Raw genomic sequence first — 19,892 nt, forward strand, 5'->3', positions numbered from 1 at the left:
AAAAACATGAAGTTTGACATGTCAGATTAAAGTATTCCATGTTGCATATTTGGAAGAGAATAAAAGATACTCCTTTTATATTATTCTTTTGAAGGAAAGTGCCCTCCATAAGTTTAGACCAACTTTCTGGGTCATTTTATAGGAGTCACTTTAAATAATGCGTCAGTCACCTCCAATCAAATGACTGAAGTATGAGAGTATAAACCAATCTATTGAGGTCGTAGTTTTACTTTATACTAGTACATTTTCATGCCCTTCTCAACCCACTTAGCACCAGGCTATGACTTACTTGTTAACAAGAATTGTACTTTTACTTCATAAAAGTAGCCAATAAATATCTATTCATTGAAAGAAAGATTGAAGAAACAAATCTGTGTAATGCCTTAATGCAATGAATCTAAACTCAAATATATATATTTTATAGAATGAATGTTACTAATTACAGCATGTTATAAAATAGCATGAATATATAGCATGAATAAGTTATATTTTTTAATGACGAGGCTCTATGAAATCCCAAACTTGGAAAACAAATTAAGATAAGCTTGCTGAAGTCCTTCCATTCAATAATCTGATTCTGAAAGGAGATTATTTTTGTTTGTTTTTTTTAAAAGGTGGTATTATAATAGCTGAAGTACACCAGAAACAAATTAATAGGAAAAGTCTTCATAGCCAGGACTTGACTGAATTAGAATCCTTGGGCTCCTAGTAAGGGCTAAACCTCCAAGGGATCACAGGCAAATAAATAAAAAATATAGCTGAATTTTGTCAGGGCCAAGGTTTCAACTTTGAGTACCTCAGCAACTGAGAATGAATTATGTATACGATTAGTAATGTGCCTTCATCCACACCCTAGCTAAAGAACATTTCTTTATTTCACTGTGACTGAAGGAAAAACAGCAATGTATTTGCCTGCCAAGAACAGCTGTGGCTGTACTCTAGATAGGAGTCTAACAACACTGAGGGATTAAAATGTAATTGTAAAACTGGTGCTACCTAAGAATAAAAATTTGAATTCTGACTTCATAAAGAAATTGGGACTCCAGTGTATGGAGTAGATGAAAACAAAAGCTGGTATATTCCTAACAAAGCGCATGAAGGGTATGTTTACTTCTTAAATTCTTCCTCAGTTGCTTTTTCCTCTGTATATCATGTTGACTATAGGTAAGGTGTTCAAATACAAGGGAATATAGCCACTACCTCTGTTTTTTCCTGCCAGTACTGAGGCTTGAACTCCTGGCCTCAACCTCTCACTCACAGCTGACTTTCTACCACTTGAGCCATACCTCCACTTCAGGACTTTTGCTAGCTAATTAATAAAAGGTCTCTTGGATTTATGTCTGCCCAGGCTGGCTTCAAAACATGACCATCAGCTTCCTGAGTAGGTAGAATTACAAATATGAAGTGCAATTACCCTTTTCTGTTCTTTGAATAGTATATAAGCACTTAAAAGCTTGAAATTAAAGGATGATTATGTAGCTTGGATTCTCTTAATTTTGTTGATTCACAAAGCCCAAATAATTCTTTTGACAGTACTGAGAACTGAGCTCAGGATCTTGAAATTAGAAGGCAGGCACTTTGTCACTTAAACCTTCTCTGTGTCCTGGAGGGTGAGAGGCACTCATCATTACACTCAGTGATTGTGCTTCCCTTGTTATCTGTGTATCACTGGGGCCCAGTCACTGAGTAAGATGGAGTCTCACAAACTTATTCCTGACTTTGAATCATAGTTCCCTAATTTCTGCCTTCTAATTAGTTAGGATTACTAGCTTGAGCCACTGTACCCAGCTCCAAATAAAATCTTATCTTGAAGATGGCTATTGTCAAATGGACCTATGGCAATCTTAATATTACAGGAGGAGAAAAAAGAATTACTATTCCCTGAATAAGGGAGATAAGAACTATCTGCAGTCCAAATTATTCTTGGTTTAGATTTTAATATATCAATATAGTTTTTTTATTAGTTTAGTTCTTTTTGGTACCAAGACCCTCATGTTCTTGCTCCACTTTCCTGCTCTACCACTTGAGTCACACCTCCAGTCTGGCTTTTTGTTTCTTATCTTAGAGATGGAGTCTCACAGACTTTTCTGCCTAAGCTGGCTTAAAACAGCTTGTTTTCTGGCTTTCAGCTTCTTGAAGGGCTAGTATGCCCAGCTAATTTAGTTCTTTTTAAGCATTAGAGATTTGATTAGAGAAAGGTACAAAACTCCACTCACATATTCCTTCCAATTAGAGAAACATGATGGGTCTGCAAAAGACAAAGATCTCTTCCAAAGATTAATAATTTTCTTAAAGTGAATTTTAATACCAGTATTATAGCAAGTTTGGAATGAATGATCTGTATCAATATCTAAGCTCATCCAGAAACTGCTAAGCAGACCATGTGCACCAAATGCTACCATTTAAGCAAAAAAATTATTAACAGTTAGTGACAGTATGTCTTGAACTCTGGCACTGAAACTTTCATTTTAAGGGGGAAATATTAAACATACAAATTCAGGGATGGCTTTTGTGAACTTTATATTGGCTGGACTATGTTAATAGAAAAAAAAATCAGTGCTTTATCCTGATGCCAGTGGCTCATGCCTGTAATCCTAGCTACTCAGGAGGTTGAGATATGCAGACTGTAGTTCAAAGCCAGTTCAGGCAGGAAAACTCATAAGACCAGTACCTCCAATTATCCACCCCCCCCCACAAAAAGCCTTATGTGGAGCTGTGGCTCAAATGGTAGAGTGCTAACCTTGAGCACAAAAGCTCGGGACAGTTCCCAGGCCCTGAATTCAAGTCCCAGGACCAGCATCACACAAATGAAAAAACAATACTTTTCACAAATATCAAATTAAGGTGAGAAAAGTATTAAAAAGTACATACCTTGATCTCACTTTTATTCTTTCCTTCCTCTTTTAAAAAGAATTGTTCATGTGGGGCTAGTGGTTCATGCCTATAATTCTAGCTATTCAGGAGGTTGAGATCTGAGGTTGGCAGTTCAAAGCTAGCCTGGTTGGGAAAGTCTGTCTCTTGTCTCCAATTTAACTAGCAAAAAGCTAGAAATGAAGTTGTGGCTCAAGTGGTAGAGCATGAGTCTTGAGCAAAAACGCTAAGGGAAAGCATCCAGGCCCTGAATTCAAGCCTCAGTACTGGTGAAAAAAAAAGAAAAATAAAGTTCAGAATTTACACAATTTCACAACTTTAAGTCTGGATCTTTTCGAGGGAGAACAATGGGGATGAAGTATGAGAAATATCTTTATAGAATATCTTTTCACTTGCTACAAATATGCTAATAATAAAGAAAATGAGGGGCTGGGTAGTGGTGGTTCATGGCCATAATCCTTGCTACTCAGGAGGCTAAGATTTGAGGATCTAGATGGCAGTGAGACACTTATCTCCAGTTAACCAGCAAAAAGCCAGAGGTACACACACACGTACACACACACACACACACACACACACGCATGCACGCACACACAAATACAATAAATAAAGCCTGATGTTGTACAGTGATAACATTCTTGTTTAGTATGTGTAGAACCCTAAGTTTAGTCTGAAACAACAAAGAAAGACTAGACTGGAAGGCTACCCAAATAAAGAACTTAAATGCACTAACTTAAACATTTAAAAATTTTGACCTATATACAATACATTAATTTTATTATCTCTGCAGTTTCTGAGGAACACCTCAGATGCATTATTGGAAATAGCATGATTACAGAACAATGTTTTTCAAGAACATAAGGTTAGTAACAATTCAAAAATACTAATATATGTATATATGCACATATATACACTTATGTATATACATATATTAGTATATATTAATCCTTAAGAACTAAAAAGTCTCACAGCTTTGAATATATAACCCATTTTCAAAGTAAAGAAACTTACTTTGTCAGTTTAATTTCTGAATGTGGCCCTGTGAATGAAACAAAGAAGTATGCAACCACCATAGGTTTTTTTGTTTTTTTTTGTTTTTTTAAAAAACCATATATACATCTTTCACCTACGAGCAGCATTACTAACATGCAGCATACATTACTACTGTAAAACTAAGACCATATAAAAAATGGCCTAGTTCTGGGGTGATTCATGCCTATAGTCCTAGCTCAAGAGGCTGAGATCTGAGGTTGTAGTTCAAAGCCAGCTAGAGCAGAAAAATCCATGAGTCTTTATCTCCAATCAACCAGCAAAATGCTGGGTTGGTGGCATGGCTTAAGTGATAGAAGATAGCCATATGCAAAACAAAACAAAACAAAAAAACAAGCAAAAGGCCCTGAGTTAAGCCCTGGTACTAGTATAAAAAAAAGTCATATATCTTTTCTATATGGTATATATCAATATATAGTTATAATTATCTATCAACTCCCCTAGTTCTTAAAATCATCTTTGACTCTGAAACAAAAGTAATGAGAGTACTGGACAAACTTTCCTGAAAGCTTTGGTCACTATTCATTAAAAAATATCTGGCATTTATAGTTGCTTATTATTTTTATAAATGTAATTTAGGAAGAAAAATTTTAATTATTTTTAAGAAGGGCCTGAAGAAACCTAGTGAAATGTTCTGTGGAGAAGTCTTTTGTTAGTGTAACTTCTGACCTTCTATATCTCTGGAAATCATGCAACTTGGCTAATGTAGTCCTTAAAGAATTAATCAAGCAGATTGTAAGGCCCTAGTTACAGTGGAGCCAGCCAATTATGAGTTGCTCAGAAATTCATCATTGGCATGTCCAACTACATTTTCCCACATGAAGATTAGCAAAAATATGTGGAAACAAGGTCCATTCCCACCCCAGCACAGCTACAATATGTATCCAGTGAAAATAGACAAAGTTTTGTCTTAGTAAAACAGCAATTTATTTGAGACTCTTTTGAGTTTAATACTTTTTTTCTGTCAACATCGCAAAGACTGCCCTTATTTAGCTAACACCCAACTAGAAACTTCTACATTCAAATACATTTCTTAATTCAAAGCACTAAAAGCACATGCCACAGCCTGATCTTATCAATAAGTTAATAAAATCCCCTAAGACCATCTTTAAGCCTTTACATTTTTGTGATGACACCTTCCAAAGCCTTTTCTGCAAAGTAAATAAATAAATAAATGAACTGAAAAGGGGCCAGAGTAGATGAAGATTGGTTCTCTAAGGAGAGGGCAGTGCTGCTTTTAAATAAAGACGCTCCTTTCAGATAAGCAGAATCAGATTCCACTTCATTTGGCTTCCTGGCTACCCTTACTGTGAACTCTCATACTTAACCCAGCAGGCTTCAAAGCAGGTGAGAAAATGACCTACCACTTAAAAGCAATTTTTCCTTTTTCAGGAATTCTGGCCTTGGAGAATATCAGCTCTGATATCAGCACATTCCACATCTCCAGGGATTTATGCAATTTTTTCATTACTCTATGTCTAATGTCAGACAAGGTTTTCATCTTGGCCAGGAGAAAAATCAGGAGGAAAAAAACTTAACTTGCTGGGAATGAAGTCTTATTCCACATAGCCTTATACCATGCCAAAAAAAAAAAAAAGGCATTAAACTTAATTAACTATCCTAGTTCATTCCCTTCCACTTACCTAAATTTGATTCACAGTAAGATTTTTAAAGAATCTTTAGCTTCAATCAAATGGCATCATTAAAAACCAATATTTATAAGACATTTTTGCCATTCAATAAAGCAGTTTTATAAATGCAATGCATCTTGCTCAGTGTCACCCCTTTCAACATTCTCACCCATGCTTCCAAACCCCTACCCCTCTATCACTCTTCTTAATTTTGTAGGATATACATTCAATTTTTAAACTGCATCCCCCCTTCTTCAGTCATCTACTCCCTCCTCTTGATATAACAAGCACATTTAGAAAAATTTGCCAGGTGCTGGTGGCTCACACCTGTCATCCAAGCTACTCAGGAGCTGAGATCTGAGGATCTCAGTTCAAAGCCAGCCTGGACAAGTAAAGTCTGTGAGACTCTTATCTCCAATTAACCATCAGAAAACTGGAAGTGGCTCTGTGGCTTAAGTTGTAGAGTGCTAGTCTTGAGCTGAAGAGCTCAGGGACAGTGTTCCAGGCCCAGACTGACAAAAATAAAAATATTAATAAAAAATAAAAAATTAATTTGCTCTAGCATGTAAGCTACTATAAAAGACATAAGATGAGAAAGACACAATGGTAACAAGAAATTTAGCTGTGGTGGTATAGTCCTGTTACTCTGAAGGCTGAGGTGTGAGGATATCCTCACACTTAACCTCCACGATCACTTGCTTAGCATGCACAAGGTCCTGGGTTTGATCCCCAGCACAAGAAAGTTTGAGCCAATGAGTTGAGACCAGCCTGGGCAATACAATATCTCAAAAACAAGCAAACAAACAAAACAAATAACAGATGAAAGAGGAAAAGAAATAATTAGGGTATTTTCTTAAATGCCTTTCCCTTACTAATAGAAGAACAAACATGTCTCAATTAGACTTCAGCAATTTCTACTTTATTTGGTCATCATATATTACTGGACTTAATTGAAAATGGCTGGTATATAGCTCAAGAATGTACTGAGTTCAAACTCAGTTCTGAAAATGAGAGAGAGAGAGAGAGAAAGAGAGAGAGAAAGAGAGAGAGATCCCTAAAATAGGTAGTTTATGCCATATCAACAGTTTTGTTCTATAAAGCAATTTGCCAGTGTGCTATGGATTTTGACCATTTATCCTCTTTTTATGGTTCACAAACACATAATGTATCAGAGGGGCAGTACTTATAGTACTGTTTCCTGTCTCAAGTAATGATGACAGTGATGAACAGCAGCTAACACTTTTTCTTTAAACTGTGCACAGATGATTCTAAACACTTGATATATTCTAAACTTATTTAACCTTCACCAAAATCTATGCAGCAATACGATTTCATATTTTACAATTCAGGATAGAGAAAGTTAGGGTATTTACCTGAAGTAAAGCAAAGCAATCTGGCTCTAGGGTTTGCTGCTGCCCATCCCTGAACTTGGCAAGGTGGCACTGTTCAGCGTTTCTAAATTCCTTATATTGGTATGGTAGAGTTCAGCAAGGCTTTGTAAGTTTTAAATGTATACACAGGATTACATGGGGTTCTTGTTAAACCGCAGTTCTCATTCAGGTGAAGAATGACCCTCTAATTCAAGCCTTGCTCCTCGTCTGTCAAGGATGTATGTGTTGTGTTTACAAAGTGAAGACCACTCATACTACAATCATTTCTAATAACTCTTACATGGGATCTGATTTTATAATTGCTGCCTATTATTATTGATTTGCAGGTACTATCAGTAAAATACTTACCTTTTAGGAATTTTAAAATATACATATAAAGCCAAAGGGATAAATTGTGCCTGTAAAAGTTCATTGTCAGTGATATTTTAATATCATATATCATCAATTATACAAAAAGTGAATAAATGTTTATTGTTCATTAATCAGAATCACAGTATATCAATTTAATCTGAAAAGGAAGAATATTCTGTAAAATATGTAATTTTTCATTCTCAAGAGTCTCCTATAGAGTGCTAAGGAACTTAGGCCATCTCAAAGGCTTTTCAGTGCCATTAGTGACTTCTCTGGTAAATGAAATGGCTATGTACTGACACTGGTGGACAGAGCATATATTGAGTACATAACCACATTAAGTTAGCCAGTACTCAAAGAAATATACAACTAATAGCTGCTACACATCCATTCCAGATTCTAGATCTCTCTCTTTGCTCTATTTCTTTTCCTTCCCATTCTACTACCTTGAGAAAAATCCAAGAGTCACCTCACTCATTTGTTTGTTCATATCTTTTAAATACACAGTTGTACATTTTCCTCAGCTGTTAAATGGATGAAATTTTTCTCTCTCTAGTCCATTTTTTCCCTATACAGTGACGGCATTTCACTTGAGATATACATTTACTTTGCAGTCAGTACTACTGCAGGTAACAGAATTGTGATATAGTCTCTAAGTTTCCTTTTCATACTAAAACAAAGTAGAATAGTCAGTTTCCAATCCAAGTGTCTATACTCCATGAACAACATTGAGAAGTCATTCTTCTTGAATCCTGACCCAGAATCAAATGTATATTCAGACTCTTAGGCCTACAGCTAGAGGTAACTTAACACATTATACAGTTGATCTTCAGGGAAAAAGGAAAACCAGTGCTCTTACCACTGGTGTCAGAAGAAAGCCAGCTAACTTGTAAGGCACAAAATAAACTATTCTTAAGGCAGGAAAAGAAATTGTGAGGACAATAGGGAATTAAAATGGAGACATACAGAGAAAAATATAGAAAATACATTACCAAGTAAGGACTAGTTTTTCTATGGTTCTCATTGCATAATTTCTTTTATTTGTGAATATAGTGAAGCAGCATTTTCTTTTGGGTTTTAACTCTTATTACCTGATAAAGATGTACAAGAATGATGCATTTTTTAAAAAGACTTGGAGATTTAAAGGAAATCTTCTTTGGTAATTTTATCTTGAATCAGTGATGTTAATTAATAAATGTATATAGAGGATAAATAGCCAGGGATACCCTCTTTCATACCAGCCCTCAAATATTTCCTGGATCAGGAAATGGGAAAGTAGTTCAAATCTAAAGGGTAAAAATGAAAATAAAGACCTGTACATGGTTCTCTGCCCCAAACTGGGAAAGGTCAATAAGAACATGCAGACATAATAACTGGGAGAATTTCTAGGTATAGAAACACATTCTGTACCCAGGGCAAATGTCTCTCCTGTCCCATCTTACCTACTTATTCTCCATTCTAGTTGCACTCTTGAATTTAAAGTTCAGCAAATCTTTACAATTATTTCATTTAAATGGAAAAATTGGAAGACTTGTTTACAAAGGGGGCATTTGTTTGAATGCCAAAGAAAACAAACTAACTTTAAAAAATGATCTGGATTGCTCTTAATGTTTATAATGAATGCTATGTTAGTCACCAAAAGTGATCTACAGAGACCAACTTTATAATGTTATAGCATTGTATTCTTTAAACTTTTAAACAACAAAAGTATAGCTCAAATCACCAAAAATTCATGTTTCACATATTTATGGTGGTAACTTTACAAATCAATTCTTGTAATTTACTATAACATATAGCTTTGACTGCTCATCTGGGTTAGCATCAACAGACCATATATGGTTTCTTGTGTGTTTTACAAATACTCTACACAAGTCCTTGAGATCATACTTACAGCTTTAGCAAAAACACCCATGATTTCTGGAAACTGGTGGGTGAGAAAGGCTATCATTGCTGTAGAAGAACACAGTCCTGCTGTAAAATGGATGAAAAAAGGAAGCTCCTTCTTTGGATAAACAGAAACATGATGAAAGGCTGAAAGAAGAAAAGATAGGCATGAATTTTACTTCAGAAAATAATATAAATCATCTTACCATTTTCAAATTAAACATTTTTAAAAGCTATAAAGAAAAAAATTTTAAAGGCAAGAACAAGAAGTCTCTGACCAACCAAGGAAAATTTTCTGGCCATTATTTATTCTAGCATTAACAACATATCTACAAAACCAGATGACTGTTTGGGGGTCTGAAAACAGGATGGCATCGTGGGAACTAGCACAGCTTACAAAGTCATGCTGAGATGGTTTTGAAAAAGAGCTTTGTCTTTTGAAAGGAGCTGTAAGTTGCTAAACCCTGTATAAGTTGCTATGGAGTTATTATAATGAACACTGTAAGCACTTAATAAATGTGAGTTATTAGTTTTTGTCTTTTGGAAGCTTAGAGACTAGTGTAAAAAGACAGACATACCATGGGGATTTCCAGAAACATCAGTTTATAATGTTACCTAGCTGTTTTTTACTTTATTGTTTATTTTATTATTTATTTTTATATGTTCTGTGTGTGACATTTCACTAAGCACTGTAAATACTGAACTAGGAAACCAAACCCATATGTAGTTACCACATCAATAAGCAATTTCATTCTAATGCATATACCCAAGACCATTCAGAAAGTGTTCATATAGAATATTGTATATGACTATTCACAGCAACTATACTTTTATAACAAAAAACTGGAAACAATTTAAATGAACATCAACTGGTAAAAGCTAACTAAATCCATACAATGGAATACTATCCAGCCATAAAAAGTAATGAAATACTGTTATATGCTATAATATGAACGAACCTTTAAAATATTATGCTATGTGACAATCAGTCACAAAAGATCCTTTATTGTTTGGTTCCACTGACATGAATTTTCCCAGACTGTCAACTTGATACAGATACAACTTGATTAGGGGTTGCTTATGGGAACCCTGGGGAATGGGCCTGAGGTGGTGGTGTTTTTTTTTTAGACACCAGAAGTATTCTAAAATTCTATTATATACCTATATATTATGTCTACATAACTTTGTAAAGAGACCAAAAGTATCAAAGAGTACATCTGTGTGTGTGTGTGTGTGTGCACTAGTATTGGGACTTAAATTGTTGCTGTCTGGCCCAGGTGCTGTCCCTTAGCTTTTCACTACAGTATGTCCCTTTACTCCTACTTCTGAACATAAGAGTCTGACAGACTTTCCTGTCTGGGCTGCCTTGGAACTGCAAGCCTCAGATCTCAGCCTCCTGAGTAGCTAGGATTACAAGTATGAACCATCAGTGCTTCACTGCATCTTATTTTTAAAATTTATTTTTGCAGCGCTAGGGATATACCTCAATGACTTGCACATGGCTAGGTAGGTGCTCTACAATGAGCTATATTTTATTTATTTATTTAGTGCTGGCACTGGGCTTGAACTCAGGGCCTTGGATGCTGCCCTTAGCTGTTTTGCTCAAGGCTAGCATTCTACCACTTTGAACCACACCTCCACTTAAAGTTGCATACTTTTGCCAGCACTGGCAGCTCATGCCTGTAATCCTAGCTACTCAGGAGGCTAAGTTCTGAGGATTGGGGTTCAAATCCAGCCCAGAAGAAAAGTCCTCATGAGATTTTTATCTCTAATTAACCACCAATTAATCACTCAAAAACTGAAAGTGGCACTGTGGCTTACCTGATGGAGTGCTAGCTTTGATAAGGCTCAGGGACAGTGCCCAGGCCCTGAGTTCAAGCCCCACAACCGACAAAAAAAAGTTGCACACTTTAAATGAGTAAATTTATATTATGTAAGTTATAGCTCAATAGAATTGTTTCACATTAAAAAAGTCCCTCAGCCAAGGGATTTTATCTATAAATGAGGTCCCATATTTTACCACATTTACATACTCAAGAATTATTTTTTCTACTAATTACTTTATGGCTGATTTTATTCAAATACTTATATTTTCTTTCAATTTCTGAAATATTTTAATATACAAAGTACTTACTTGACACACAGTAGGTGCTCAATAAATTCCACTTAAACTGAAAGCTATACTGAGATTCCTTAGGCTAGCAAGTTGACAGCTCAGGGCTGGACACTAACCCAAGAATTCTGATGTAATATCCTGCATTTGTGAGGGATGACTAATTCAGTGGTGAACCGAGGTCAGCTATAAATTTTACTTTTTTAAACATAATGATTAACAGAGAAGGTTGCACCTAAACTTCCTTTAATAGCTACAATATTTTGGCTTATAGATATTCAGAGATTATATATCAAAAAACCAAATCCATTTTAAAAACTCCCAAAATTTTCCAGAGCCTTGAGCAGTATTTAAATGAAAAGTACAACAGAACTGATTTTTAAAACATTAGAAAATGTGTATAATATTTTGGGCTTTTCTTTTTTCTTTTTTTTTTGGCTATTCTCTTTTGGTACTAGGATCAAACCCGGATGTTACAATTGCTAGGCAAGTGATATAGATATATCCTAGCCCACACTGTGGTTTTAACACCCAAAGAACTAGCAATCCCTTCTACCCTATCCCTTAGCCATGACAGGCTGACTTCTCTCGGCAAACCAAGAGAAACCAACAATGGTACTTCAGAAAGCAAGGAATAAAATAGCAAAATTAATATTATTCATTAAAATCTTTTATAATTTATAAAGTACTCATTTGATTTTTCATAACCTAACAGATAATAGTATTTTATTCATTTTATAAGGTAGAAAACTTTCTATCTTTACTAATAAAAATTTTTTAAAATAAGGGATTTCTATACTGTAAGAAAGATGGAATTATTCTTTTTTGGATTGCTTTGTAGATTCATTTGTCAGTCAGTGTTTGGTTAATACATCAATATAATGAATGAATGACTAGTACAGAAACATTCCCTTGGAACAAAAGTTCAAATTTCAACACTGGGTTGTAGAGAAAATTTATCAGAGGCATAAAAGATGACAATAACTATGTTAACTAGGGGAATAGTTCCAATCTGAACTTATAAAGTCCATAAGCAAATTCCAGAATTCTGTAACTCCTATCAAGGCTGATGGAGAATTAAAAACAAAAAACATTAAGTACTCCTGAGTATTAGAACTCCACATTATTAAAAAATTATTCATCCTACCACAATCAGAAACAGGAAAAAAACTGCAAGGAAATATTTACTACCATAAGACAAAACCTTCCAGTATGTCCCTTTACTCCTACCTCTGGAGTGTACCTTGTATGGAGCTAGAATTAACTGATTTGCAAAAAACTAAAACTAAAACAAACAAAAAACCTGTTCAGTCTTGCAGCATATAGTTCTAACATAAAAAAACTCTCATAGTAACAAGTACATTTTCCCTTATATTAGTAATAATTTGCAAAAAAAAATTAACAATATGCTTTTTTGTGCTTGTTTTATTTTAAGTCAGTCTTGCTATGCATTCCAGGCTGGCCTTAAACTCATAATCCTCTTGCTTCAGCCTCCAGAGTGCTGAATTACAGGCACATGCTATCACAACCAGCATATTAATGTTCCAAAATTAAATATTCATTGTTTTCAGCTGGGTGCCAGTGGATCATGCTTGTAATCCTAGCTACTCAGGAGACTGAAATCTGAAGATCACAGTGCAAAGCCAGCCCAGGCAGGAAAGTCCATGAGTCTCTTATCTCCAATAAACCACTAGAAAACCAGAAGTGGCACTGTGGCTCAAGAGCAGTAGAGCGCTCACTTTGAGCTGAAGAGCTGAGGGAGAACGCCCAGGCCAAGAGTTCAAGCCCCACTATCAACAACAACAAAAAGATTCATTGTTTTAAAATCTTTGCTCCTTTTAAAATGAAAAAATTAAGAACAGTATGATTTATTTTTTCTGCCTTAAGGTATAAGATGAAATTTCTGCCACTAATGACCTCCTAATTGCCAAAATCAATAGATTTTTCTTAATAACTGTCTAACCTAATAGATCAGATATTTCTTCTCACTCAGAAATTTCTTCCTTCTTTTCTAGTTTCTAGGATATCTAGTTCTGGCCCTTGTTTTGTCTCTTTGACCACGCCTTCACTAAATCTTGGATTGTTTTCTTTCTATTAATACAGTAGAAATTTTATGCCCTCATGGTTCTACCTTCAGATTACTTCTTAAAGTATACAGTTCCCTTAATGATCTCTTTCTTACCTAGGACTTCTTTTACTACCTAGAAAATGATAAGTCTATAATCTCGTTTGTGAGATGTGGAGAAAAAGATATCAGGATCCCTGGCAATTTTATTTATACAACTTGAACCTGATCTTTTTTGGCCACTGCTAACAGAATCAGGAATGGATACTAGACATTAGATATAGGAGACTTTAGAGCAATCTAGTTTTAAAGGACTGAAGCATCATTTACTCTATATTGTTTGCCTGAACTGATGGCATATAAATGTAGATCACCTGAATATGTATGCAGGGAACACCAAACTACAAAGAGAGAAATACATAAATAAATCTGATGAACTGAAAGAAGCTTACTAGAGGTGTAGGAAGGAAGATGGGGGAAGAGAAGAAAAGGAGCGATTACATAAGGCAGCCAGATACAGAGATATACAGGTAACTGGTTCCTGCAAATCCTAACCATCTAGTTTTTAACTGTAGTCCCTAAGGGGCCCAGCTATCATCGTTATAGTTGCACTTGCAACTAACTACCTTTTATGCTTAAGATGGATTGAAGTGACTGCTATTTATATCCAAAATGCCATCAACATTGAGTTCAGAGTTTGAACTCAGGCAGGGTCTTCTGTTTGATTGGCAAGCACTCTACCACTTGAGCAATTTTTCTGCTGGTTATTTTGGAGACAGAATCTCCATAACTTTTCTGCACAGGCTGATCCTGTGGATCTCAGCCTCCTGAGTAGCTGAGATAACATGTGTGAGCTACTGGCACATAGCCAAAAGACACTTTTATATTTGTTGAATTGATTATGTAATAAAATATTTAATCATGTATATATATATACATATACGTATGTGTATGCATATATGAATGAGCGATTACACAGGCAACAAGCTCAAACTTGCTCCTCTCACTGTATAAAAGATTTACCATTTTCCAAATCACACAAGTCAAAAAATTGACTCATCTTTGATCCCTAGAGAAATCCACAGTCTATTCCATACACATTTCACTGAACACTTTGTCTTTAATTCTGTTTTTCCTGAAGCAGGGCCTCATTATATAATCCAAAGTGGCCTCAAATTCTCAATCTTCTTGCCTCAACTTACCAAGTAATGGGATTACCGGTATCTCCTACCATGCTTGGCTTTCTACTGGTCTATTAACCATGAGCAGTCTAGGAGTTCAGAATAGGACAAAAAGGAAAAAAGTAGTAATATTTAACATTCTTGTTGATTGGGTACAGTGAATTAATGGATTTGAATAAGTCAAGCAATACTTACTTAATATTGGATTTTAAGTATTATATTTAGGGACAATATAGAGAATCCTGGTCTTCAAAGAGTTCACAATATAAAAAAATGGAGATTAAGAAGTACATCAAGGGCTGGGAAGATGGCTCAGTGGTAGAGCACTTGCCTTGCATGCATGAGGCCTTGGGTTCCATTCCTCAGCACCACATAAGCAAAAAGAAAAAAGCTGGAAGTGGCGCTGTGGCTCAAGTGGTAGAGCGCTAGCGTTGAGCTGAAGAGCTGAGGGACAGCGCCCAGGCCCAGAGTTCAGGCCCCATGACCAGATTCCAAAAAAAAAGAAAAAGTACAGCAAACACTTTGCGATTTCTATAAAAGATGACATCAGCTATCTAGCAGATGACAAAAAATAAAAAAAGAACAACTCACTGGGTGCTGGTGGCTCACACCTGTAATCCCAGCTACTCAGGAGGCTGAGATCTGAGGATCACGATTCAAAGCCAGCCTGGGCAGGAAAGTCCATGAGACTCTTATCTCCAATTAACCACCAGGAAACCGGAAATGGTGCTGTGGCTCAAGTGGTAGAGTGCTTGCCTTGAGCTGAAGAGCTCAGGGACAGAGCCCAGGCCTAGAGTTCAAGCCCTACAACCGACCAAAAAAAAAAAAAAAAAACCCTAGGGAGAAGAATATCAGAATTCCTAATTTGTACAATCTCCCCTAAGTTTTCATTTACCTTAACTTTTCAGCTTATTAAATTTGTTGATAGTGAGACTGCAACTTTACTTGCTAAGCATCTAATGGCTCAGTCTTACAAAAATTATAGTACAAATTTACATTATACAGGAAACACAGTGCTAATGTTTATGTGCTTCAGCATGATTACCTATCAGTAAAACAAATATTTACCAGTTCACAGAGAAAAGGAATGAGTAGATAAAGCAATTGAGGCAAAATTTAGATGGCTATTTTGAAAATTTGGCTTCTTGAAAGCAAGGACTAGGTTGAATCATTCTCAGCAATCTTAACCATGCATAGTTCTTGTTCTTCTAACTTATGACTGTTATTCAAATTACAAAGTATAGCCACTACAATTTTTCCTTTATAAATAACTCTAATAGCCGAAACAATATTTATAATAGGTCAAGAATTTGCAAAATTCCTCTTGGAATTTTAATATGGATTGTATTAAATCTATGGGTCAAATAGGCAATAACTGCCATATCAATAATACTGAGTCTTCTAATCAACTAATGTGAACTTTCCCCTCATTTATATGGATTTTCTTAAATTTCTATATGCAATATCTTAGTTTTTAGTATAGTTATACTCTTGTTAATTAAATTCATTTCTAAGTAATTTATTCTCTTGATGCTAAAATGGTTGGAATTATTTCCTACATTTCATTTTTGTATTGCTCATTGTTACGTATATAGATATATAATTGATTTTCTTCTTTTTTGTAGTGGGAATCAAATCTAAGGCTTTATATATGCTAGGAACGCATTCTACCTAAGCTATACTGACAAGCTTGATTCCTAAATATTGATCGCATATTGTATAACCAGGTTGAATTCATTTATTATTTATATCTTTGTATTTCCTAATAGACGTTCATGCCATCTATCAACAAAGACAGTTTTAATTCTTCCTTTCTAATATAAATGTCTTCTATTAATTCTTTCTGATTGCACTGGTTAGAATCTCCAATATGATACTGAATAAAAAGTAGTGAGATCCTGGGCTGGGAAGGTAGCTCAGTGGCAGAGCGCTTGCCTTGCATGCCTGAGACCCTGGGTTCGATTCCTCAGCACCACATAAGCAAAAAAGGAAAAAAGCCGGAAGTGGCGCTGTGGCTCAAGTGGTAGAGTGCTAGCCTTGAGCTGAAGAGCTGAGGGACAGCGCCCAGGCCCGAGTTCAGGCCCCACAACTGGACCCCAAAAAAACCCCAAACAAACAAAAAAGTAGTGAGACCCTATATTTTGATTGGGGAAAGGCACTCAATATTCTTCTATTAAGTATGATATTAAATGTTTTTGAATACACTACCAAGTTGAAGAAGTCTCCTTCTATTTGTAATTTGAGAGTTTTTTTTCCTTTATCACTAATAGGTGTTAGATACTGTCAGATGCTTTATCTGCATCTATTATCTGCCATATATCACATTTTCAGATGTTAAACCAACTTTCTATTTCTGAGGTGAATCCCACTGGGTCATGGTACTTATGTACCATGTACCTTATCCTTTCTGAATATTGCTTGATTAAGTTTGCTAATATTTTGCTGAAGATGTTTATGCTTACATTCATAAGGGCTCTTGGTTCTACAGGCTTTTTTTGAGAGAATTATATCAGAGTAATACTATTTTTATCATATGAGTTATTTCCCTTCTCTTTTTTAGTTTGTGAAGGATTATTTTCTTTTTCATGTTTGTAATGTGGCACAGATTTGCAATCCTCACTACTCAGGAGGTTGAAGCAGGAGGCGTTTGAGTCAGAGGGCAGCAGGAGCAATAGAGTGGGATTCTAGGTTTGATCACCCCTGACACTGTCAAAACAAAAATGTTTGTAAGATGGCAGCTCTTTTTTATGTCTTTAATCTTTGTGCTTTTCCATGCATTTAACAAAGGGTTTTACCCCAATAAAGTATTTGGAAATGAACTGCATTATGCAACTATATACTAGAAATGGCTAAAAAATGTTTAAAGGTCTCAAATTTCAACCAAAGTTGGTCCTCAGAGTGATGTATTGGGAAGTAAAATCTTGAGATGAGACCCATAGTGGGAGGTTTTTGAGTCACTGGGGGGGGTATGATCTTTTGAGACTCTGCTCTATCTATCTATCTATATCTTTGCTTCAAGATAGCTTCAAGATAGCTTCAGTTATGACTCAGACTCATGCTCGTACCATTGCCATGTGCTTTATGCAGTAATACTGTCAAGGAGCAGCCCTCATTTCAGAGTCTGTGGTATGCCGTTTAAATTTGAACCTATATATAAAATGGTGAGCTAAATTGAGCTCTTCTTCATAAGGTATTTCATTATAGTGACAAGAAGATGATACATACAGAAAGCAATTTGTAAGTAATTAAACAATTAAAAGTTTGAGAAAACTGAAATATTTACTTACTAGGTAATAGCTCTCTATCAGCAGTCTCTGTGCAGCTGGGATAAGGGTAAAATAGATGTCCTTTCTCTAATGGGTATGGAATCATTCTAAAAGCTGAAGGGGGAAAAAACATGTTAATATTTAATTCTCTCATTTACCATCCCATGCTATAGATCAAAACTACGTTGGAGACTTTTTAAAATAAAAAATTCATGTAAGATTTTCTTTTTAGACATTTTAGATGAAATAAAGTAAGCAAAAGAATGAATAGGTTAAGGAATAAGACTTATTTATAGAATAGTAAATTATCTAAAACAAAATGGAGCAGTAGATGATTCGCTAGGTCCTTCTTTGTCAGTCTCCTCAATACACTTATGGACTTCATTCCACAAGTATAAATACCACTTCTTTGGAGAATCTTCATAGAATTGTATGGACTTAAATTTGCAACCTAAAAGAGTTTTTAATGACTCCTAACTTCATGAGAGAGATTTCACAGAAGTTTTCTATGAGTGGGGCTAAGAACTGCTAAATTATGGTCCTTTCATTAGATCCAGTTATTTGCTTAAAGTAATTCAGGAAGTCAGTGATACTATGAGGAAATAATTCAAAAAGATGCATGAATTAAGCCAGCTTCTATAATCCTAGCTACTCAGGAAGCTGAGATCTGAAGACAGCAGTTCCAAGTCAGCCAAGGTAGAAAACTCTGTGAGACTCTTATCTCCAATTAACTAGCAAAAAGCAAGAAGTGGAGGTATGGCTCAAATGGTAAAGCACCAGCCTTGAGAAGAAAAAGCTAAGTGAGAGCAGGATGCCCCAAGTCCACTCCAGTACCATCACAGACACAGACATAGAAACATACACATATATACACACGTGCACACACACAGATGCATGAATTATAGTGTAAATGATATATTTATTTTTTAATAATATGTTTATTAAAAGCCCATATGTGGCAGGTAGAATGCCAGGCATTAAGGCATATATAAAATGCATGAAGAGAGTACCTGGTTTTGAGGGACTTACAGACTACTAGAGAAAGCTGAAAAACTCAAAGACATTCAGGTCCTTAATTATATTATTTGTTTCATTATCAGTGTCAAGCACAGTGTATGACTGTTAGTAATTGTTAACACAGAAGTTTCTAAATTCTGTTGGTTCAAGGATACATGGTGCCATTCACTTCTCAGTAATAGTAGTAGTAGTAGAAGTAGTAATATTTTGTTGCTGAGAATTGAACCCAGGGCATAATGCATGCTAAGCTTGTACTTAGCTATACCCACTGAGCTATACCTACAGCTTCAGTGTCTTTGTATTTCACTTCTAAATAATCATTTCAGCAGGGTATGATGGTGCACACTTGCAGTCTCAACTACTCAGGAAGCTTAGGGAGGAAGATCACATGAACCCAGGAATTCAAGACCAGTCTAAACAACAACAACACAAATACATCTAAAAACAAAAAGTATTATTTCTTATGAATGAGATATATTTATGAGCCTGTTAAACACTAAACAACTGCTTAAACAGTGGGATCATACTTGGATACTTAGTACTTTCTATAGAAAGTACTAAACACTGTGTGGTACTTCTTTTAATCACAGTAACTCACAAACAGCTTACTGTAAAAGTATAAAAGTTACTGTTACAAACATGGAAAGAAATGGAGCCTGACATAATGCTGAAATTGTGAATTATCTGGAGATAATAGTTTGAGTGGTATCCGACAGATGTTAAATATTATTGTATTTCCATGAAAAATTTAGAATATAGTCAGGCGCTGGTGGCTCACATCTATAATCCTAGCTACTCAGGAGGCTGAGATCTGAGGATCATGCTTTGAAGCCAGCCAGGGCAGGAAACTCCATGAGATTTTTATCTCCAATAAACTACTCACAAATGCTGGAAGTGGTGCTGTGGTTCAAGTGGTAGAATGCTAGCCCTGAGCATAGAGACTCAGGAACAGTGCCCAGGCCTAGAGTTCAAGACCCAGGACAGGCAAAAAATAAAAAAATAGAATATTCCACGGTACTTTTGGGACTTCCTTTCAGGTTCCACAACACCTTATTGCAAAGTTTGGGAACAC

The 19,892-nt window shown here is 35.6% G+C and overlaps 1 protein-coding gene across 7 annotated transcripts in view; it reads right to left on the reverse strand.

Annotated features, from left to right (window-relative positions):
- Window positions 1-1,591: 1,591 nt before the first annotated feature.
- Window positions 1,592-19,892, reverse strand: part of St7l (suppression of tumorigenicity 7 like) — a 66,344-nt gene continuing 48,043 nt past the window's right edge. For 5 of the 7 annotated variants that reach the window (XM_013024696.1, XM_013024691.1, XM_013024694.1 and 2 more), the window contains exons 13-14: window positions 17,825-17,917; window positions 8,937-9,325 (exon numbers count right to left, since the gene is read on the reverse strand). In XM_013024696.1, coding sequence (XP_012880150.1) covers window positions 9,147-9,325; window positions 17,825-17,917 — 272 coding nt within the window. In that variant the 3' untranslated portion in view covers window positions 8,937-9,146. Of the gene's footprint in view, window positions 1,604-3,882; window positions 3,911-7,366; window positions 8,581-8,936; window positions 9,326-17,824; window positions 17,918-19,892 lie in introns of those variants that run through there. The other 2 variants (XM_013024692.1, XM_013024693.1) reach the window with 2 other exon arrangements.

This window comes from Dipodomys ordii, unplaced genomic scaffold (assembly GCF_000151885.1).
Source record: "Dipodomys ordii isolate 6190 unplaced genomic scaffold, Dord_2.0 Scaffold78, whole genome shotgun sequence".
In the NCBI taxonomy this organism is placed as follows: Eukaryota; Metazoa; Chordata; class Mammalia; order Rodentia; family Heteromyidae; genus Dipodomys; species Dipodomys ordii.